The sequence below is a fragment of the Plasmodium berghei genome (genome assembly GCF_900002375.2).
Source record: "Plasmodium berghei ANKA genome assembly, chromosome: 10".
Taxonomy (NCBI): Eukaryota; Apicomplexa; class Aconoidasida; order Haemosporida; family Plasmodiidae; genus Plasmodium; species Plasmodium berghei.
The window spans coordinates 584,642-609,262 of NC_036168.2; the positions used below are offsets into that span (position 1 = coordinate 584,642).

A 24,621-nucleotide genomic window follows, 5' to 3' on the forward strand; every position below is an offset into this window, starting at 1 on the left:
AAAACTTAATTTAACACATTGGAAGCGCCCGACTTCCCATTATACTAACTTTTGAGAAACGAAAATTTTATGCACGAGTCAGACAAAATACATGTGTGCAAAAAAAAAAAAAAAGTACAAAATAGCGAAATGGCTAGCTGAGCAAAACTCAGGAAGAAGGCACACCATGACCCTTCCCTTCACACATGATACACCAATAATAAATATACAAGAGTTTTATAATTGTGTTTTGATTTGTTTGTGTTTTTTTTGGATTAATTATTTCATTATTATTACTCTTATTTCCACTCTGGTCATTTGGGGCATTTTCTTCATTCGATATAGAATATAAATTGTGGTAATTGGAAAGGAAAAAATCGTCCCTTATATACAAAAGAAAACAAATATGTGGATTTGTTTGTAATAAAAATTGAATAGTTTTATAAGAATGATAAATAGAATTTTGTGTATTAAAAAGTTGAGCCTGAATGTAGTTGATAAATATGCTTTCGAAGTTTTGTTTATTTTTAAATTCAAGAAAATAATTAATAGCAGTTTGATTTTTTTTTTTCATTATATCAAAAATAGGTATAGTTATATCAACAAGTGTAAAATGAAATATTTCCTTTTTTCTTTTTAGTTTTTTTTTTTTTTTTTTTTTGATACAAATATGATTTTCACAAGGTAGTAATAATTCTAATTTTATTACAAAAATGATAGAATATTTTTTAAACTTATTTATATTTTTATAATTTATATGTTTATTGATATTCTTAATTTTCTTTAAATTTACACAATTTAAATATTCTATTTTATAGTTTTCTTTTTTGTGTATTTCATCTTTCAATTTGTTTTTAACCTCATCACTACTTTTTCGTCTTTTTTTCTCGTCGACATAATAAATATTATTTTCTTTCATTTTTTTTTTATTTTTTAAATTTATTTTAATTCTATATTTTTTTATATTATTCTTGTTTTCATCTTCTGAAGAAACAACTCTATTTTGTTTAAAAAAAACACACTTGTTAATATTATAGAGTGCTTTGTTTTTCTGAGCATATATATTTAATTTTAAGTTGTAATTTTCATATGAATATTTTTCGTTTAGTTTTTTTTTTATTTCATTTATAATTTTTATAAGTGTTATATTTTTCTTCAAATTATTATCTTTGCATTTTATATCGAGTGGTATATCCAAGCGGCCACCATTCATTTCGCCCCTTTTAATTATGTCATTTTTAATTAAGTTATTTTTGTGCATATTTTGTTTTGCTGGGTTATTTTGTAAAATCGAAAATCGGTCATTCCGTTTTGTTGAGCTTTCCCCATTTTTATTGCAATGGAAATAATCTTTAAATGAATTTAAAAATACATTTTTTTTATTTCTTGAATAATTTAGAGAAAAATTAAATATAGTAACATTATTTTTGTTAATAAAGTGAGTAATATAGTTATCTATAATATTAGACATGAAATCATGTATATATATTTTATTTATATATATAGAATAAAATGAATATAATTCTTTTATAAATATTAAATTGTTTTTATCTATTATTTTAATTGGATTATTATTTGTTAAGAACTTATCTAAATTTTTTTTTTTAATATCTAATACACATATAATTTTTGGGGTATATTTTTCACTATCCTTATTTGGTTCATAAACACGTTTAAAGTTTGTCTTTTGATGTGGTTGTACTGAATAGGATATATTTGAAGTGGAATAATTTCTTGTTATTTTTTTTGTTGATTTTTTTTTTAAATTTTCGTTAATTTTTTTAATTTTTTTTGTATATAAAAACATTTTAATTTTTCTTAATATACTAACCGAGTTAAAATTTGTTAAATTTGCATTTTTGCCATTTTCGGTAATACCATATAAAAGATTTAAAATTTGTATTATTGAAAATAATTCATCATGAAAACATTCATATTTTTTTACAAGTTTGTTTAATTCATTTTTTTTTCTTTTTTTTTCTTTTATCATTTTTTTCAAATATTTATTTACTGTCTTTAGATTTCTCTTTTCAACATGTTCACTTTCATTTTTATTCTTATTTAATGACAATTCTAAAATATCACTAAACTCGTTAATTATTTGATAAATTTGTTTTATACTTGAACAGTTTTCTATATTCTTTATTTTGTTTTCTAACAATAATTTTCCTCGATTTAACAATTTATATTTTTCGTATATGTTTTTATTTATCTCATTTATGTTTGCATCTTTTCCATAGTCTATCCTGAATTTCCTTTTGAAGTTTTCGACTTCGATTTCTGCTCCCTAAAAAGTTTAACAGTGTATGCACATTTTTTTATTTTTTTCATTTTTTTTATTTTTTTCATTTTTTTTATTTTTTTCATTTTTTTTATTTTTTTCATTTTGCAAATGTAGATATACATACCTGGATACTCTGAAATATTCGATGGATCGTATTCTTCTGTTTCTGTACATATTTAATATAATATAACAAAAAAACACCTTTAGAATAATATTTTCGAACTGTTTTATTAAAATTGATTTGGTTTATCTTAATAGACACATTTTTAAGATGATAATATGAAGATTGTATTTTTTCGTGTTTTAATTTAAGTAAACTAGCTATAATTGTTTTACTAAAATCTTCAAATGAATTTTTATTTTCTTTATTAAACTTTAGTATATTTTCTTTTGTGCATATTTTTTTTTTTTTTTCCATATTTGCATTTGTTTTTTTTAGCTCAATTGATTCCAACTTAGTTCCATTATTTTGGTTGTTTTCTTTAATAGAAATATCATTTTTGCAATTATTATATTGTGATATATTTGGGTTTTTCATTTCTTTTTCTTCATTTTCATTTCTTGTCTTTTCCAATAATACCTCTCTTTTGTCTTCTTTCTCCTTTGCTTTTTCAAATAAATGCAAATTATTTAGACTTAATTTATTATCTACATTTTTTTTTTTTCCCTGATCACTATTTATGTTTATATTTTCTTTATTTTTAATTTCTTTATTTTTTTTGTTATCATTTTCAAAACTGTTTAAAATATTATTGTGTTTTTCTATGCATCTATTTTTTATAATATCTTCATCAAGTATACTTTTTATTTGTTCTATTTTTTCCTGATTTTTTATTTCACCAAGTTTTAAATGTAAAAAATATTTTTCTTCGATTTTATTAAATTCCTTTTTTTTTTCGCACTCACCTTGGCTAGCCAAATAATTTGCTTCGATAAATTTACTATTTTCCTCATTTTTTTGGAGATTTTTTTTTTGCACCAAATTGGTCATATTTTTTCGCATTGGCTTGTTTAAAATTGTAATATAATCCTTTATAACATTTTCGAGTTTATTTAATTTACATTTTTTTTTATTTTTTAAACAATAGGAATTAGAGATTTCATAATTCTGCCATTTCTTAATTTTATCTATTGTATGATGCAAATATTGTATATAATTTTTTTTTTCTATTTGATATTTCCGTGGAAAATTATTAATAGTATTGTTTTTATCAAATTTTATTTCTTTTTTATTTTTTATCATATTTAAATCTGCTATTAAATCCTCAAAGGGTTTCGAATAATTTGCATAGATGCAACTTTTAGAAATAACAAGAACTTGATGAGAGGAAAGATAAGAATATAAATCTTGAAAACAATAATTTATATTGATAAAAAAGTTTAAAAACATATCTGTATCTATATTATCACTAAATTGGTAATTATATAAAGATATAAAAATGTTTAATTCGTTTTTAATAGATGTAATATTATATTTGTTTTTAAAATTTTCATCATATTTTTTTATTACTTTTGAATCTTGTCTTTTACATATAGCACATCTGATTGTATCTTTATAAGGAAAATATATTTTAAAACAATAAATACAAATAATTGAGTTTATTTTTATTAAATTTAAAAATATAATAAAACATGGTGCACATATAGGTTTTATTTTATTAAATGCAAACTTTTTTATTTTTTCTACAATTTCAAATTTTGAGCAAAATATACAACTTTCTACCATTCTTGATGATTCTGTATTTAATTTTTTTGACGATTCTTTTTGTATGCATGCATTGAAAAAGCAATTCGTTTCATCTTCACCGCTCAATGACATATCTCTAAGAAATGTTAACAAATTTGTTATTTTGTTTAATTTAGTTGGAGTTATTATTTCTTTTCTAGTTCCATACTCATTTATAATATTATTTGCTTGTGCATAGACTTTTGAATTTTCAATCACATAATTTTGCATTTGTTTATGTTGAATATTCGTTATAGACTTGAGTTTATTTGTATTGTTTTCATTTCTGATCCATTTATTTTTTTCATTTTGATACTTTTTATAATTCTGATCGTCCATTTTTTTGATGTATCTTTTTATTCTGGATGTTATTTTTTTAAAGTTATCTTCTTTTACTTTTGCATCTATTTTAAACTTTTCAGACCTCGATTTTATGAATTTATTTATACTGTTGTTAAAAAGAGTCAAATTTTGTCTTTTTGTTTTGCTATTGAAATTTGAATCAATTGGGTCGATATAATTGCTATAAATTTGAGACAATTGGAAATTTTCATTCTCTTTTTTTTCCTTTTTTTTTTTTTTTTTCATATTTTTTTTATACATTTCATAAAAATGAGAGTATGAACAACCAGAACTTTCTGACCAGCCATTTGATGTACAACTATTGTAAGGAGAATCATCATTTAGCTTAAAATTGTTTTTTGAATTTTTTTTTTTATTATTCATTTCTTTATTTTATTAATCCAATTTATACTAACATATGCAAATATACAAGCTTTTATCAAATCGAAAAAATAGGACATTAATATTAGATCGGACCGAATTATAAGAGATACACTAATTAATAAAACACATATGTGTATATTTATTTATATATATAGAAATATATGTAGGGTTATATTGAAATATTATAATTTATATGTATTGAGCAAAGAAATACATTATAAAAAATATATTTTATTATTTCTACTATTTGCATATTTTATTTTAATTGTTTATATATAAAATAATAAAAATTTAAGTGGCTTAAAAATTGTGTTTTCTTTTTTAATTAAAAAAAGGTGTATAAAATTTTATATTTAATCATAGAATTGTGCAACTATGCATAAAAAGAAAAAACTAAATTTCCAAGAAAAAACATAAATAAAAGAAAATAGGTGAAAACGAATAAACACATTGGGCAGTGGCGTATATGTAATAAATATATACATGCATATATATATATATCCGTATGCTTATTCACAAAGCATTTAAAAATACACAATATGCTTTAATTATAAGACACATAAAAAGTGTGAAGAGGCTTTTTTTTATTTGTAATATTTTATTGGATATATTCTTAAAATTGTTTTAAAAAAAAGTGCAAATTGGAGAAAAAAAAAACTTGTATTAATTTGTATCACTACTATTTTGAGAAATTATTTTTATTGTGTATTTTTCTCTTTTTTTGTCATTTAATATATAGTTTGCTAATTTTATTTTTACGATTTTAAGTATAATTTTATTCCAAATTTTGAGCTGTCCGGCAAGGACATTTTTGTTATATCAACCTAAAAATATATGAACAAGTAAGAATAAATTTATGGACGCATGAATATATAATCCATAAATAGAACTAGGGGAAAAAACTTTTGACATTATGATAGATACTTAACACATTTTATTGTTATACTATTTTTATTTTTCTATTATATACTTTTTACATTATTTATATATTTAGTCATTTTTTTTGTTACCTGAGATCCAAGAGATATGGTCATAAACTCATTATATTTGTGTGTAAGTGATAATGCCACTTTAGTATCATTACTAATTTTTGTTTTGACTGCTGTATTTTTATCATTAAGATACCATATTGATGCAATATTTATAGTTGCTTTTTTTTCGAGAATATTTTGTAACAACTCTATACTTACAGCATTATCATTTATATTTTTATTTTGGAAAAATAAATTTAATGCTACTGTTCCATATAGACATTTATTCGTTGGTAATCTGCAAAGGGAAGGAAATACATATTTTTTTTTTCAAAAATATGTGTGCAAATTCATAAATAATGCATGTACATGTGCATGTGTATGCACATGTTCATATTTTTTTTGTATTACGATCTAAAAGAAAAAATATATTGCTTATCAAAATAATTTTTTGTATAAGCCCCTCCTAAGGAATATTGTAAATTTTTGTAGTCCAAGTCACCTTGAACCATTCCTGTATAAAAAAATATACATATATAAACATTATTACAGAAAATATGTCAACTATTGAAATAAACAAGTCATAACTATTACATAAGCAATGAATACATATATAATTTTTGTTTCTATATTTACCTCCAAATTTGAAATTGGGACATTTGGGATGTGAGCCAACATGAATATATTTAAAAAAAAAATTCCTCACATTTATAGATGAAAATATGCTCATATTTTCTGAAGTATATTCCCCATAAACTTCAAATGAATCTTCTTTTTTTTCATTACTTTTCGTGTATTTACCACATATATTTAAATTTTTAACGAAATTAGGCTAAAAAAAACAATATACAAATCCATATATAGAGAGCGAGAAATAAAGGGGAAATAAAAAAACATGTAATTGTGTGTGTGAATAAGTTTTATCAGTTTAGCTTAATATACGAGTTAGACAACTAAAACTTAATAATTTTATTGAATAGCATATATCCATAAATACCATCACTATATGCTTAAGAATGCATAAAACGGCGAAAAAATGAAATATAACTTGAATTTCACAGTTTTCACATATATATAATAAATATTTTTTTTCTTTCTCCGTTTTAATGATATTTTTTATAATTACTTCATATTTTATATCCAATAAGCTTATTCCAGAGTTGTCAAATTTTAATTCATTTTTTGTGTTGTAAACATTGTTTTTAAAATTTGTATATATGTTATATGTGTTATTTGAAAAAGTAAAACCACTTTTAAGAAACTAAAAAAAGTTAAACAAATTCAAAAATGCTTATGTGTATTTCTGTGCAAGGAAGGTATATACATAAATGCCCGTAGAACAACGAACTATTGCAACGGTTATTAATTATTTTGCTTAGTTATTTGCATTACTGGCTGCTTGGAAACACTTATATGCTCCAACTCGAATTTGTTCGAATGCGGAAAGTCATTTTTTATTAAATCTAATATGAGAAAAAAAAGAAAAAAATATAAACAATGTTTGTGATTTTTCATTATTTTGAGGTGTGTGCGAAAAGCTACAATTTATCGGCTTTACTATTTTCTATATAAAATATGTTATTGTTGTGTATGCATAATAGATACATGATATATACATATTTTCCCTAATTTTTCTTTATTTTTTTATCTCAAAAAATTAATTCCTTATGTTACCTAATGATGGCTTATTTAATAGCTTTGGAAAATCCATATTTTTTTTAAATCATAAATTATTATGTGTTAAAGAAGATGTTTTTATTTATATAGTAAACATACGTATTTGTTTATATGTATTTACAGATTGTTCGTGTATATTTATATGCTCTAAACTTTTATCGTTTTCACAGTTTGTTTATTTTTTATGGAATTTAAAAAAATGTAAAAAGATAAACGAATCAATAAATAATAAACTATTGACTGACTGAATTAATTAATGAGTAAATAAATAAATAAATGAATATATAGTATTTTTATGTTTGTACAAGTATTATTGCATTTTTGAAATAACATGCATTATATTTTTACAAGGAAAAACGGAATATTATTTTTTTTATTCAATCTTTATATACTTAATGCACATGTTTTTTTTTTATAATGTTAAAGCTCTCCTATGCTTCCCATAAAATAATAAATACAATATTTATCACCCCATATGTATAATATTATATGCCCCTCATATTTATATACATAAATATATATGCCTATGTAATATATATTAATTCACGTATAATATTTTTTATAACAAAAATAAAAACCTTTGCCAAACACGAATGCAATATTAGTAACTTATATTTTTTCAAAAAATATTAAATATTTATTAAATTAAAAATAGCCAAGATAACGAAAAAAGAAGAGCGTGTAACTAATATATTTATATATTGCATTTTATTTATTTTATAATATATATATGTATATAATATTATAAAATTTAATTTGTCAAGATATTATATAAAATATTCATGAGAATATTTACTATCAAGCTAAAAATTCATAAAGTCATACGAAATTGTATATTTTATGAACACATATGATTACATATTTTTTTTAATAATACAAAATGAGATGGCAATATAAAAGCTTATACATATGTTTCTACTTATTTCTTAAATAGTTTTCATATCTTTAATGAAAATATTTCTTACCCCTTTTTAAGAGCCTAGAAAAAAGCGAAAAATCAATAGCCAAAAAAGGATTGTTAAGTTTAACATGACTTGTTAATATATACATTCATGTAATATTTATTGTATTCATTTTCATCAAATTCATAGTTTATAGACAAACTGAATGAGCGACATGAGATATTCAACTTGATTTTTCATGTTTAATGCATTACTTAAATATCAGAAAAAAACACATTGAATAACATTATTACTATTTTATTAAGGTATTACACTTCTTTAAAAATAAAATTATTGCTTTGTCATAAAATAAATAGTTTTTAACTTTTTTGTATCATTCCAAATTACTTCCCCCAATTGTAAATTTGTGCAAACAAAAATTTATGAACAAGTCAGAAAAGTGTAAAAAGTTATTAATGGTCATATTTTTTTCGGCTTAAAATTTTTTTTTTTTTTCATTAAATTTTGATGCCAAAAGAATGGAAGACATTTTAGGTGAAATTATTTCGCTAAGTGAAAAAAAAAAAGATGAAATGAGCAAAAGAAATGACAAACAAGGAACTGAATATGGTGGTAAATATGTTTTGGATGGATCAAAAAACAAAAAAGGAAACAGCGACCATTATAAAAAGAAACGAAGAGGATCATCTATAAAGGATGATGATACAATAAATATATGTGATGCATCTACTGTTTGTACAGTTGATGATGATATAAACATTGAAAAGGTTAACATTTTTAGTAAAATAATTAAAAATAATAAATCGAGAACTTCAGAACAATATTTTAAAGATGTCGAAAAAAATATTGATGAAAATACTCCATTGTTTTTTAATAATGGAAATACGTTAAATACATATTTACTTACAGTTAACGAAATTAATACAAGTATTTCTAATATATATACAAATATTGATAAAATAAATGTTATAAAAAAAAAAATAGAGTTAAATATATATGATAATGAAAAATTGTATTCCAAAATTAATGTGATAATTAAAAATTCCGAAGATATAATTACATGTATTAAAGAAAAAATAAACAAATTAAATACCGAAAATAATACTTTTGAAGAAAATAGCAATATGATAAGTGAAATAAAATTACGTGTAAATATATTTATTGATATTGTAAACAAATATAAAAATTGTATAAATAAATATAAAAATATATGTAACCAATATTATGAACATGTTAATAAAAATATAATAAAACATTACAAATTAATACACCCTAATTTAAGTGATCATAGTATACATAAATTATTAAAACAAAATAATCATAATATGGAAGAATTTCTAAATGTTAATAAGAATGCTTATAAAAATAATGTTATGTGTTTCACAAATATAGATCAATTGGAAATAGACAAAATTAAAGAAAAATATAATGAATTAAAAAATTTAGAAAAAAACATAGCTGGATTAAATGAATTATATATTGAATTAGCATATGTAATAAAAAAAAGAAAAAATCTTATTAATAATATCGAAAGCAATGTTTTTCAAGTAAAAGAATATACAGAAGATGCACTTCATAATATTTCTGAAGCAAAAAGATATAATAAAATGATTAAGCAAAAAATTCTTTATTTTAGTCTTTTCTTACTGATTATAGCTTTTATTATTTTGTTCCCCGTTTTTTTCAACTATTCACACTTTTAATAAATATGTGTGCTTGTTAAGATAATACACACACTTTGAGTATTGTATATCTCATTTTGTGTGTCGCAATAAAATAAAAAAGAATAAAAAAGTAATATTCATATTTTTTACACCTATACTTTTAATATACATTGCATGTATGCATATATTATTCTTATTTGCTTTATTTTTCGAAATTTAATGTTTCCACGCAAATAGCATTTTGGAAACATATGTGTAATATGATCGCGTTTTTTCCTTATGATTGGGAATGTATTATTCCATATTTTTCATTATTTTATTTTTAATTTATTTTATATAACTTTTTTTTTGTTAAACTTGTTTAAAATAATATATTATCAACCTTAGCTAAAAGATAGCTATATAATTGTACAGGTAAAAAAATATTTTTTTTTTTGAATCTTATTACTCCTTTAATAGCTTCCCTTAACTAAGCCCCTATTAATTATTACCAATTTGTAAATTATGAATATAATTAAAAAAATTTAGAAACGATCAAAAGTAGACATATCTATGTTACTACATATGTAACTAATTGTTCCATTTATGTATAGAAAAATATTTTTTTATCTTACAAAACTTTTGTGCATTAATGCAAAATTATACATATATTTGTATGCTATATACAGCTAGCTATTTTTTTTTTATGTTAAATTTGATAAAATAATAAGGTGAATAAAAATAATTGAAGTGGTGATTTATTTAAAATCCAATGTTAATTAATATGCCTCATCAAACTGGCGCAAATGCGGAAAGAGATAAAAAAAAATTGACAGAAAAAAATAAAAAATTAAAGCTTGTAACATAAAAAAAGTTTATATATGTGTGTGCGTATATATCAGCATACATTGTGAAACAAAAAAAAACTGTGATATACCATTTTAATTAATTGTTCTGGATATTTCAATATATATAAAAATAAACAAATGGATATACACGATATTTATCATAATTTTGAATTATATTCTTCATATATTTCTAAAATAAATTCTCGCAAAAGATCTGGAGTAAATGCTTTTCTTAATGGATTTTCATCAATCATTTGCTTTTGATAACATTCACATATAAAACAATATAAAACAGTATCAGCAAAAGTGGATATAATTGTTATGAAATATGATGTGATTATTCCACAAATTATTCCAATTATCTATAATTGAATAAAAAGTTGTGCATATAAAGAAGATGAAAAAATATTTTTATGACGATGTATGTAAAATAAAATAGGAATATTCTAAATATAAAATTCAATTTTTCTTTTTTTTTTTTGAATTACCAGTGCAGAGAAAAATGGGTTAGGAATATAACGATGTGAGAAAATGTTGTTATACATTTGAAAATTGTTGAATATCTGCAAAGGAAAAAAAAATAATAAATAATAGACATAAATAGTAGGTGCATCTTAAAATAAGTTCACATGCATGCCGACAATTTGATATATAAAGGAAAAATAAACCCATGAATATTTGTTCACATACATTAAATGCGAAAAAAGTTATTATCATTGTTGTAAATCCAGGGAATATTATATTTGTTATATAACTTATCTGTAAAATAAAAAGTAAACAAATTATTCAACATATGGCCCATATATATGTTTGTATAAATACATAATATTTTGAATCAGATCATTAATTTTGTTTCTTATCTATTTTTCATTTTATATTTTCTACTAATATTTTTATAAGTTCTTATTTATTACCCCATGTAAAGCTGCTGCTGGAGATGTTGAGTTTGTTAATTTTTTTGAGGATATGTGGCAAGAAGTCATGTATGAATATAATGTCATAGACATCTGAAAAAATAATTAAAAAATTTTAAACAAGCAATAACGAATTTATGAATATCTAGAAGTTATTATTTTCCAAAAACACATTTTTTGTTTTTAATTTAAAATCTCACTTCACAATAGGCAGATGTTGTATACATGTCGATTATCTTTGACATAGGGTTTAATATAAAATCTGGATAAGTGGACAAAATATGGACAAAAAATGGATAAACAAATAAATAAGCAGGTATGTTTATAATTTGTTCTTACTAAATTTCTCCTTTATATTATAGATTAATTCATTGAAAAAAAACGGTAAAGATAATGTTTTGTTTATCCAAAAAAATATAATTCGTAAGTGTTTAGTGGTTATATTTACAAAACTTGATAAAACAATGCTTCCAAAATGATATTTCAAAATAGTTTCTAAAATAAATAAAAATATATTTGTATAAAAAATTAAAATAATAATCACTCTAAATATTAGATTCAAGACATATATCATTTTTTTTTATTTTATATTATTTCATTACTCATTTCTTCTATTGTATTTTGGTTGCATTCTGATTTTCTTTTATCACTAAAATACCATACAGTTCCTTTGAAAAAAATAAAGCAGTATATTAATATATCCACTTTAATTTATTTATAAAATATGAGTAGAAATAATAATCATATTTATTTCTAAATTACCTAAATGACATATTGTGAACTGATTAAGTGATTGTAACATTTCACAAATATAGAAATAAATACATATCCATAATCTGAAAAAAAAAAAAATATATATATTTATAAATACAATAATTGACTAAATAAACATTTTCATCCTGATTAAGTGTGAATTTATTTAAGAAAATATGTATTCGTCTTTTTTTAGTATTTCAAATCTCACATAGAAAATATATAGGAACTCTTGAAATAATAAAATATTTTCTGAAGGGATAGGATTTTGCTATTTCCATTTGGATCAAGATCTAGATCCAACTATATAAATAAAAAAAAGGATCAAAAAAAAATGAAAAATATATATAAACATAAACCAACATTTGAATATATTATTACCTTCTGCTCATAAGAAATTCCTGATGTTATTATTTGCACATAAAGATATATCCAAACAAAAAAAAACAAAATAGATACAAAAGAAATAATTATAGGTGCATATATAATATTAGAAATATCACGAATAAATTTTAATGTAATTCCTATTAATTTAGATGTATACTTATAGGTATTTTTGTATATATAGAATACAATTAAAGAAATAAAAGCATGGACAATTATTATGAAAGATATTAAAATAGATATTAAATAATGATATGAAAAAAAAGAACCTTTTATTGGATCAAATATTAAATATAAATGATTATGAATAAAATATATTGGTATAAAAAATATAGAAATAAGATAAGAAATTAGAAAAATATAAAAAGTAGATTTAGGAAAATAATATAAAGAAGCTATATAAAGAGATGATAATAATATAGATACAATTATAAATAAAAAAACAAACAAAAATGAATTATGTAAAGAAAATAAATTAACAAATATTTTATATCTATTTGTAAAGACAATATTTATAACTTTTTTTCTTAACATTTTATCTCGAGGGTAACATATATTCATTATATTAACTGTATCATAATATTTGGAATTTAATGAATATTCAACATATAAATTATTATTAGGGCCTTTTGTATAATCAGCATATACTACATTTGTTTCTATATTTCCACTTTTATCTATTATTTTTCCTTTATTTTTATCACTATTTTTTTTAAAGGGAAAAAAAAACTTATCCTCAAAAAAATTTTTTTTTTTTTTTTCCACATCAAAATTTTCTTCATCAGTTTTGTGTTCTGAAAAGTCAGATGTAGGGCATGATTCTAAACATTTAGGATATTTTTTTAATATTTCAAATTTCGATGTTTTTGGAGATAGTGGATAATATAAATATTTAAACGATTTTAAATCTTTTCCACAAATTTGTCCATTATAGTTTGTTCCATATAATATACGTGAATAATCACCATGATAGATATAGTATAAAATAAAAAATCCTAAAAAAATTAAGCTAATAAAAAAATAACTATAATATTTAATATCTGTCTCTATATTTTTCTTTTCATTTATATTGTAACAATATTTTCCAAATGACTCTTTATCTCCAATTGTGTAATTTAGTGAGTTTCCAAATTCTACCCCTTGATTATTTTTTTCTTCATTGTTTTCACATATATGGTTATTATTTATGGATCCATCTATTCCATTATTATCATATATTTCATAATAATTTTTTTCGTCGTTATTATTATTAGTAGCATTAGGGAATTCAATTAACATTTCATACCCACTTGTTCGATTTTCACTATTGTCTATCATATTTATATTTATCTCTCTATATATATATATACTAATGATAAGAATAAAGAAAAAGGTCAAAACATACAAAAAAAAAAAAAAAATTATTTATAACAGTTATTAAATGTGAGATAATTACATGTCTAACTGAATTCACATATATATTCATATCTATAATATTTTGAAATTTATTTTATATTTTTATTTTTTTTTCAAAAATATTTTCCTTTAAATGATATATACAAAACAAGTGAATTTCCTTTTAAGAAAACTCGATTAAGTATAGCTATATTTTTTTTTTGATATTTAAAACATAAAAAAATGATAAATATTATGCACATATATAGAATTATTTTGTGCAAAATACATAATTTATTCAAATATAAAATGCAGTAATACACACAGATAGACATATATACGAAATTAAATTCTAAAATATTATTTTTTTTATTTTCTTAAAATTAAATATTTCAATGTGAACATATGCATAAAACGTTTTATAAAATGTGAAGGGTTATATTTGTGATATATAGAATGGCTTATATACACGAGTAAGTATATTTGGGATATAGAAATAGGAAAATATATAGAATTCCTGATTATGTATATATATATATATATTTTATTATATTTCTAACATAAGACTGGTTATTTTTTTTATGGAAAATAAATGTCAGTAAACAATATGCATTATATATGAACACACATGTATATATGTGCATAGTTTTTTATTTGATCTCCTATATTTTATTTTTTAATTATTTAGTATTTCTTTAAAAATAATATATATATAATTGCTTCAAACCTAGAATGGCAAGTTTAATTTATAGAAAGCTTTCAGTCATATAGGCAGTGAAATGAAAAAGTTACAAAATCAGGCATAATAATATATTGAACATAAAAATAAATGGCAAAACAAATGATGAAAACCTTGGGGAACTGATTTATACTATTTTTATTTGCACTAATTTTCAAAAGACAAAGTACAGATTTTATTTTGTATATCGTGTTGTATATTGAAAAACACACAACATTTTCTTATTTATGTTGCTTATTTATTTAAGAAGCATACTTAATATATGTAGCATTTCATGTTAATAAAAAAATAATTTTGTTTTAAAAAAGTACCCTATATAAATGCTACGAAAAATATAAAAGAAATAAGGGATACTGTATTATTCTTTATTTTTTAGTGATATACATATAAGATTATTTTAATATTAACTTATTTTTTATTTTTTGGAAAAGTTTGTATTATTTTTTTAAACAAAAAATAAGAAATAAAAACCTTAGAATAATCATTTTATACATAGTTAAAAAAAAATATATATAAATGTAGTACATATTGTTTGTTCATATATTAATACAAAACTATGGAATTATATTTGTTCAAAAATGTATAATATATTTTTCTCGTTTTAATCTTAGTTTCTAATTATTTATATATAGTATTTTATCTCATTTTTTTTTGTAAAAGTTTAATTACATATATTAATTTTATTTGTGGGAGTTATTATGCTTTTGATTTTTGTCCTTTTTTTTGAGATTTTATAAAATTCATTTTTTTTTTTAATTCTTTGTTGGCATAGTAGATCTGAAATCTCTCATAATCAGTAGCTAAATCTCTTTTTTGTTTTATCATAATCTTTTTTCCTAAATTGGATTTATTGAATTCATCTAAAACCTTAGATTTATCAACTTCTTTTCTTAATAGTCCAGTTTTGGAATTAGCACTTATTTTAACTCTCTGCTTTAACAACTTAAGTCTTTTTATTGGCATTATTGTTTTAGGAACTCTGTAAAATTAAGAAATAATGAAACCATAATATATAAATAAAATGCCATGTGTTTATAAATGTAAAAATGGTCAATAAGCAAAATAAACACTAACATTGCTATTCTAACCCGAATATGTATGTATTATGACATATGTATGTGTGCATTTAAATAAGAAGGATAATAGTATACTTTTCAAACATGAACATGTGAATGATAAACATAAAATTGTTAAAAATATAAACATACCCTGTTATGCCAGCTCCATCAACAATAACTCTCGTAATTGTGATTATATCTACAATAAAGCAAAGCTATAAAAGAATAAAAAAAAAAAAATCATGAAAACTATATATTTATAAAAGCATAGAACAGTAATATATATAAATGATATTATAGTATAGCTAAGAAAAACTTTAAACAAATTAATAGAAAAAAAATATAATTATTTATATTTTCATTTAACTATGTTTAATTACCTTTCCAGCATAGGGGCCATATTCTATAAGGCATAATCTTCCTGGTTCAACATACCTATTGAATAACAATTTTTTTTTTGATAAATTTAATTTTTCGTCTTCTGTTAAAGCTGTTTTTGGCATTTTGTTCGAGTTTAATATAAAATAATAATAATAGTTTTTAAAATTGGGATATGTTAATTGTAAAACTGAAAAATTACAAAATTGCAAAATTGTAAAATTGCAAAAATTGAAAAAATTGAAAAAAATATAAAATTGTAAAAAATTAACAGTTTAAATTATTCCGTAAAATATTTATTTTTATTTAAAATCGGATGTTATGAAATAAAAAAAATAAAATGCGTTATTTGGAAAATGTCAAGGTGATATCCTCAATGGTTATTATATTTTATAAATAATATTCGTATATGCTATACTATAATATTCGTTATGTTATAAATAATATTCGTTATACTATAAATAATATTCGTATATGCTTAATATAATATTCGCATTATATTATTTACTTCATAAGTCACGCGTGGAAAACTGTGGGCTCTGTCACTAATGGGATAGAAAAAATAAAACTTCAAAATAAAGTAGGCGCAAACTTTTAAGGGCTCAAATAAATTTTACAACAATTTTTATAATAAATTTTATATGGGCAAACAAAAAAAAGGTAATTTATATTATTATTTTATCGTGCTATATATAAATTTAATTTTAGTCAATTCCCTTTATTATTTTATACGTATATAATAATAAGTCCTATGGTGGCCCAAGGGTATTTACATTTTTTTTTATACTTAAAAAAAATATTTATTTCACAAGTTATAAACACTTTATTAATTTTGCCATTTTTTCCAACTTTGCCAATTTTCTATCTCACTTTTTTTTAATTAAAATAAATATAAATTACCAATAGGTATAAAAAAAAATATACGATGCTTTACTACATAGGATATATAATACCTATTATATATATCAAAAATATATTGGCATGTTTATTTTGACGGGTTTATATTATGCCCATGAATTTTACAAATACTCCTTACCAATATAATAAGTAAATTTTATTCGCCTTGAAATGTTCATTGCGAATTATGTTTAATATATAAAAATAATGCTGAAAAATTAGGAATATATATATATATACGTTTTTCTTATATTTTAAGCACAATATGAACTATAATTATATAGGGATAGAAATACACGGTAATAAAACTTAACATAAAATATATCCAAAAAATGAGGATGTATATTTGTTTTTATTATATCCTTCTATTGATATATTTATGTAAATAAGAAAATTCAAAAGTGGGAATAAAGTGGAAATACTATTTTAGGTTACAAAAAAACGTATTAACGATTTTTAGTTTAGTATGAAAAAATTAATCTTATACAAGTTGGAAAAAATTAAAAATACATACAGCACAAATGCATATGCATATAATTTGATTGGTTTAATTAGTCCATTTTTTTAACTATTTAGAAAAAAACTAGCTAAAAAATTAATGAACATGTATAAAAAGAAAAAGACCTTTTTGTAAAAATATGCATATATGCGAATATACATTATATGGCACATTATATAATATATACAATGTTTAGATGCTAAAGATAATGCGCACGTACATAACAAACTATGAAACAATTATATTAATGTTGGAACGTTTTGCAATTTCAATTATTTCGGCTAAAGCAACAGCTTTTTCAGCAGCTAAATTCATATCCTGACATATGATACATTTGATCTTTGATTCTTCAATTATTTTAATTGCTTCTTTTTCATTTGTTCCTTCAAGTCTAATTATTAATGGCTTTTTAAATTTTATTTGTTTGGCTGCATTTATTATTCCTCGTGCAATAATATCACATCTCATAATACCACCTAATATATTTATAAAGCATACTTTTGCTTTATCATTATTATCAATTATTTTTAATGCTTCAGCAATTTCGTTTTCTGTTGCGCTTCCTCCTACATCTAAAAAGTTAGATGGAGATCCTTTATGTAAAACTATTAAATCTAATGTTGCCATAGCTAGCCCCGCCCCATTTACCATACAAGCTATATTCCCATCTAGTGAAACATAATTTAAATTATATTTTTTTGCTTCTAATTCTTCTGGGTTTTCTTGTGTTAAATCTCTTTTTTCAAATATCTCTTTTTGCCTATATTCAGCATTATCATCAAAATTTAATTTGGCATCACAACATAAAACTCTTCGATCATTTGTTTCAGATAATGGATTTATTTCTAGTAGCGTACAATCATATTTCTTGAAAATTTTATATAAATTTACAACCATATTTGTAGCTATGTCTAATTCATTACCTTTGAATCCAATTTGTTCACAGAACTCTCTTGATTGACCATCTGTTAAACCATCTTTTATATTTATATTAATTTTATATATTGCTTCTGGTGTTTTTTTACTTATATCTTCTATAGATGAACCTCCGACACTTGAGCCCAATAAACATATACTATCCGAATTTCTGTCCAACAAAAATGCTACATATCTTTCTTTTCTTATATAAAATCTTTCACATATAAATACAGTATTACATTTTTTTCCATCTGGTCCTGTTTGTTTTGTAACTAATGTATTATTTAACATTTTTGAGGCAACATCTTTTATTTCCATACTATTCCTACATATATGTACTCCACCTTCAAATTTATTTTCTTTAAAATATCCTAATCCCCTACCCCCACTTAATATTTGTGCTTTTATTACTAAATCTATATCACCACATATATTTTGAAGTTCTAATGCTTTTTCTTCTGCTTCTTCTGGGGTTTGTGCATGATACCCTTGTGGGCATGGAATATTATTATTACGTAATAAATCTATTGACATATATTCATGTATACTTAAATACTTTTTTTCTACAAAAAATTGACAACTCCTAATATTTTTATAACTTAAATTGACACCTCTTTTTAATATATTATGTCCTATATTCCTGCGTCTCATCATCATACATTTTAATTCCTTCTTTAATGCGTTCATTTTTTATAAGCTTATTTTTATGCGACTATTATATTAAATTTTTTTAGTTTTACTGTTTATATATTTTTCGCTAGAATATATATATATATATACAATATTGTAACGAGCTTCCGTTTGTTTTCTTAAAACATTTATATATATATATATAATTGTGTGTGTGTATTTCACTCCTTAAAATGGATGTTCAATCACCACAATATGCTTATATATATGCTCGGCATCCAATTTTCCAATTTATTTTATTCTTCTTTCTTATTTACAAAAATGAATATTCTCAAAAGAATGCACATATTTATGTACCCATTGGCTAGTTCAATTTTCTACCATTTTACAGCCAAAAAAATGATCATTCTGTAGTATATAAAATTGTGGAGTGGAAATAAATAGTGATAACAAAAAATAAAAGTAAAAAAATACAATAATATTCTCGTAATGGTTTATGAACACTTTTTTATGATCATTCATAAAATATATAAGTGAAGATAGGAAACAATTAAAGCTAAACGAATAAGTTTTCCATAAGCATGATTGCTCTATTGCCGTGTGTGTGCTTATGTATGTACGTATATGAACAATATTTATTTGCGTATTTTTGTTTATGTATTGCTTTATATTTTCGTTCTAAATGGCATATACATTCAGTGCTTTTTTTATTAACATTTTTTTTTTTTTTTTTTTTGCACAAAGCTAGTAAAAAAAAAAATATAGCTAATATATTCAATATCGCTAACTTTGTTAATATATTTTTTAATTGTTTATTGCTGTTAATGTTAAAATGGTGTATTTTGACAAAAAAAAATGTGATACATATAATATTTGTTGGTGACCAGAAAATAAAATAGTAACATGTGCATGCATATACATGTAAAGATGGAATAATACGCATGAATGAGTATAAGGCTTAAGGCTCTCGCAATTATACAATAGCACAATAACTATTTTATGCATATATATAAAAGCTTAAACATACACATGAAGCCATTATTTTTTTAGAAAGTTTATATAATCAAAGAGAATGTAATTTTGATGCGTGTCTCTCAAAATGTTAACTTAAGGAATATAAAACAATTGGGGAATGCTGAATTTAAAAAAATCATCATATATATATGTATGACAAGGTTGTTAAAAAATTTATGAAGAACATAAACTTCCGATTTGAAGCTGCAACTTTTATTTTTTGTGCGTATTTTAACCACATAATTATTTAGTTATTTTCCATATGCCCATCATTTGTTATTTCTTTTTGAAAAAGAAACAATATAGTAAAAGATCAGAAATATGTAGACATATTACAAAAAATGGATTTAATTTTGAAGAATTCCAATCAAGTTTTATTATTTATACTCCATTATATAATATGCCATAATTATTATGATATATTGCAATACGAAAAAAAATATAAAATAACATTAAAAAAATAAAATAATGAAAAAAGTTTCCATTTTATTTTAAAGGGGAGATATTAAGAATTAAAATTCGGCAACTGTTAAATTTTATTTTATAGCACATGCATTTGTACATCCATTCCCCAAACCTACATTATTTATTCTCCATCTGAATTAAATTTTCTACATATTTTGTCAAAATAAATGATAATTTTTTTTCCAACTAAGATATCCTATATTTCTCATTTTATTTCTACCGAAAAATAAATATTCAAAAAACGTTTTTTTTTTCACATTTCATGAGACATATTATTTACACAAAGTGCACAACTATTTATGTACAAAGGTGTGTACATATATAATTTTTGTACTTATTTATTTTAGTATTTTTTTTTTTTGAATTAACCATAGAAAAGTTGGTTATATATGTGTGTGAATTTAAATGACCATACCATGCTTGGTTTTATTTTTATGTCTTTTTTTTTATATTTTATTTTTGAAGTATGATTTCCTTTTTTATCATAAAATTGTGCATTAACAGTTAGAAGAGGATTGCCATTTTTTGTTTTTAATTTTTATGCTATTATTTTTTTCTTAATTTTTTGGACAAAAAAAAATGGAGAGAGAAAAACAGAAGAAAACTCAAAAAAATGTGTCTAAACAGTTGCATACCAAATCGAATAAGAATGAAACAGATAATATTGATGAACATGTTCTAAAAAAATATGATATAATAAAAAAAATTGGAAAGGGAGCATATGGTATAGTATTCAAAGCACGGTGTAGAAAATATAAAAAAATTGTAGCAGTAAAAAAAATATTTGGAGCATTTCAAAATTCTACAGATGCTCAAAGAACATTTCGAGAAATCATGTTTTTACATCAATTAAATGGACATGATAATATAATTAAACTATTGGACGTAATGAGAGCCAAAAATGATCAAGACATTTATTTGGTGTTTGAATATATGGAAACAGATTTACATGAAGTTATAAGAGCAGATATATTAGAAGAAGTTCATAAAAAATATATAATATATCAATTGTTAAGAGCATTGAAATATATGCACTCAGGTTTATTATTGCATAGAGATATTAAGCCATCAAATATATTATTAAATTCAGAATGCCATTTAAAAATATGTGATTTTGGATTGGCGCGAAGTATATCAACAGAAGTCAATGAAAATAAAATACCAGTATTAACAGATTATGTAGCAACACGTTGGTATAGAGCTCCTGATATTTTATTAGGAAGCACAAATTATACAGAAGGTGTCGATATGTGGTCGCTTGGGTGCATTATGGCCGAATTATTATTAGGAAAGCCATTATTTAGAGGTAATTCAACTATGAACCAACTAGAAAAAATTATTGAAATAGTTGGAAAACCAAATAAAAAAGATATTGAAGATATAAAATCACCATATGCTGAAACTATTATATCTTCTTTTGCTGATACTGGAAAAAAAAAAAAAAAATTTTCAGAAATTTTTCATAAAGCATCCCAAGATTCTATAGATTTACTTGAAAAACTATTACAATTTAATCCAACAAAAAGAATAACAGCAGAAATGGCGCTTAAACATAAATATGTAGAAAACTTTCATCTTTTAATAGAGGAACCAATTTGCAAACATATTATTACAATACCAGTTGATGAAAGTACAAAATATAAAGTTGATTTTTATCGAAATATTATATATTACAATATTTTAAAAAGGAAAAAAATTTTTATTCACAGAGAGCATTGCCCAGATGTTCAAATTAATAATTCTAGAAATGAAACAATAAAAGAAAATTTGTTAGAATCACAAATTAGTAATGATGTAAAGACAGATGTACCAATAGATGGTGAAAAAATAGTTGAATATGTAATTCAAAAAGAAGATAATTATGATATGCATCAAATTGATTCAAAAAAAAAACGAGGAAAAAAAAAACGACATTTTATATCTAATTCCCCAAATACACCAAATGCAAACCTAGGGACATATCAAAAATATGAAACGAATTGCAGAGAAAACAGCTCACAATATTTTGTGGAAAAAAAAGGAGATCTGAATATATATCAAGGGAACAAAGAAAAAGGAAATAATGCAAAAAAAAAATTAAAAAATAAAATAAAATCGAAACAAAAAACATTAACCATAAAAAATTCTGAAAAAACAAATACAGTAAATTGCTATGATAAATCAGAAGTTTTATACGACAAAAATGAAAAGTATTATTATGAGCATACAGGTGAAAATAATAATAATGTAAATGAAAGAACTGAACAAAATGACTATTATAAAAATATAGTTAATCCAGATATTGAAGCTCAGTATCGAAATACAATGTCTATACATAATTATAACCCTGATCAAGATTTTAGTAAACATTATTTTTATAAACAAAAGAAAAAATATTGATTTCAAATTATAATTACTCGAAAATAAATATGTATGTATCATAAACTGAATTTTGGGGTAACATATAAAAATAAATAAATGTAAAAAATAAAACCATATTTATAAAGTTGCAATAGCAATAACTATGAGCTCCCACATTTTGTTCAGAAAATATAAATCTGTGCAAAGTGATATTAAAAATAAAATTCAAATTAATGTATATATTTTTTGTCAAATTTCAAAACAAAAAGTGATTATCCCCATTATTATTATCATCATTTTTGCACATTTTTTTTTATTTTACCAAATGAACTGATTTGTAAGGGAAATAAAAAATAAAATAATTCATGCAGAATATCCAAATCCTTTTACAAATAAATTTATTATGAAATAAAGATCAAATAGTATATTTTATTATAATTAAATTTTGCATTTCCCCACCTGTGCATTCTATTTCGTTCAAAAATCTCAATTTCGCAATATATATCGAATTTATGATATAATAAAATTATATATGTTTATGTTTTAATTAAACGTTTTTATTTCATATAATATTTATGTTATGTGGTGTTATTTCGTTGTTTTTGTTTTTTTATTCTATGAATGTGATATATGTGTATTTTTGTATATTTTTAATAACATCCCTATAAAATAAGTTGATGTAACTTATATATTTTTTATTTTTGCTAAGTATATTCATAATTGAATGAATTATTTTTCCACATATATAAAATAGTCCAATTCCATCCCAACTATATATGCTCAATATATATAAACCAAATAATATGATCATGTATACATCCTTATATGCATGTTATAAACTTAGTCTGATATTTTCTCATTTTTTTTTTTGTTTATTTTGCCTGTTTTAAACGAGCTCCCTATTTGGGAAAGACAGTTAGTTATATTCCCTGTGTGTGTGAAAATAGTAAAATGTAATAGAATAAAATAGTAATACATTTGAAACTATTTTATTTCACAGAATTATACAAATAAGATATTTATTTCAACTTTTAGCCAATAAATTAAAGACAATATTTTGAAGATAATTTTTTGTATGCATTCCATGAGCTGTATTATATATGTTTTCTCTTAAAAATATAAATGAGTTGTAGTATAATATGAATAGGAAATAAAAGGATAAAAAAAAATGAACAACGTCTTATTTCCACACTTATATTATTTCTGTGCACCTATTTTGCACTTACAATTTGATAGCTTTTGCTACACTATTCTAAATAATAATATACTTTAAATACTTTGTTTGGTATTTTTGCACATATTATATGTTAATTAGAATTATTATATATGTATATTACATTCATATTTAATATGCTCATTTTTCCATTCATCGTTTGAGTTTGCTTATATATTTTGAGGAATAAATTTATTGTATTCTTCGTTTATTTTATTCCTTCACTTTTTTGATTTTGTTATTTATTTATTACTTATATATTATTATATGCTAACTTGGTTTTTCATAG

The 24,621-nt window shown here is 21.9% G+C and overlaps 7 protein-coding genes across 7 annotated transcripts; 2 read left to right on the forward strand and 5 right to left on the reverse strand.

Annotated features, from left to right (window-relative positions):
- Positions 1-148: 148 nt before the first annotated feature.
- On the reverse strand, positions 149-4,715 carry PBANKA_1012700 (conserved Plasmodium protein, unknown function; the record flags this gene model as incomplete). The annotated part of the gene is made up of 2 exons (XM_034565206.1): positions 149-2,266; positions 2,388-4,715. 2 exons carry the CDS (start codon positions 4,713-4,715, stop codon positions 149-151), a joined length of 4,446 nt encoding a protein of 1,481 aa, XP_034421926.1.
- Positions 4,716-5,470: 755 nt separating this feature from the next.
- PBANKA_1012800 (voltage-dependent anion-selective channel protein, putative) lies at positions 5,471-7,397 on the reverse strand (the record flags this gene model as incomplete). Its single annotated transcript, XM_034565207.1, has 7 exons — positions 5,471-5,539; positions 5,726-5,984; positions 6,098-6,200; positions 6,323-6,518; positions 6,813-6,947; positions 7,079-7,149; positions 7,361-7,397. 7 exons carry the CDS (start codon positions 7,395-7,397, stop codon positions 5,471-5,473), a joined length of 870 nt encoding a protein of 289 aa, XP_034421927.1.
- A 1,386-nt stretch (positions 7,398-8,783) lies between these two features.
- On the forward strand, positions 8,784-9,968 carry PBANKA_1012900 (SNARE protein, putative; the record flags this gene model as incomplete). Its single annotated transcript, XM_034565209.1, has 1 exon — positions 8,784-9,968. One exon carries the CDS (start codon positions 8,784-8,786, stop codon positions 9,966-9,968), a length of 1,185 nt encoding a protein of 394 aa, XP_034421928.1.
- Positions 9,969-10,914: 946 nt separating this feature from the next.
- PBANKA_1013000 (inner membrane complex suture component, putative) lies at positions 10,915-14,124 on the reverse strand (the record flags this gene model as incomplete). The annotated part of the gene is made up of 10 exons (XM_034565210.1): positions 10,915-11,118; positions 11,245-11,319; positions 11,447-11,515; positions 11,671-11,763; positions 11,871-11,932; positions 12,010-12,165; positions 12,273-12,338; positions 12,433-12,506; positions 12,635-12,726; positions 12,805-14,124. The coding sequence occupies 10 exons, from the start codon at positions 14,122-14,124 to the stop codon at positions 10,915-10,917; spliced, it is 2,211 nt and encodes a 736-aa protein (XP_034421929.1).
- Positions 14,125-15,616: 1,492 nt separating this feature from the next.
- PBANKA_1013100 (60S ribosomal protein L14, putative) lies at positions 15,617-16,481 on the reverse strand (the record flags this gene model as incomplete). Its single annotated transcript, XM_034565211.1, has 3 exons — positions 15,617-15,899; positions 16,129-16,193; positions 16,359-16,481. The coding sequence occupies 3 exons, from the start codon at positions 16,479-16,481 to the stop codon at positions 15,617-15,619; spliced, it is 471 nt and encodes a 156-aa protein (XP_034421930.1).
- Positions 16,482-17,980: 1,499 nt separating this feature from the next.
- PBANKA_1013200 (succinyl-CoA ligase [ADP-forming] subunit beta, putative) lies at positions 17,981-19,357 on the reverse strand (the record flags this gene model as incomplete). The annotated part of the gene is made up of 1 exon (XM_034565212.1): positions 17,981-19,357. The coding sequence occupies one exon, from the start codon at positions 19,355-19,357 to the stop codon at positions 17,981-17,983; it is 1,377 nt and encodes a 458-aa protein (XP_034421931.1).
- Positions 19,358-21,358: 2,001 nt separating this feature from the next.
- On the forward strand, positions 21,359-23,158 carry PBANKA_1013300 (mitogen-activated protein kinase 1; the record flags this gene model as incomplete). Its single annotated transcript, XM_034565213.1, has 1 exon — positions 21,359-23,158. One exon carries the CDS (start codon positions 21,359-21,361, stop codon positions 23,156-23,158), a length of 1,800 nt encoding a protein of 599 aa, XP_034421932.1.
- Positions 23,159-24,621: the final 1,463 nt, after the last annotated feature.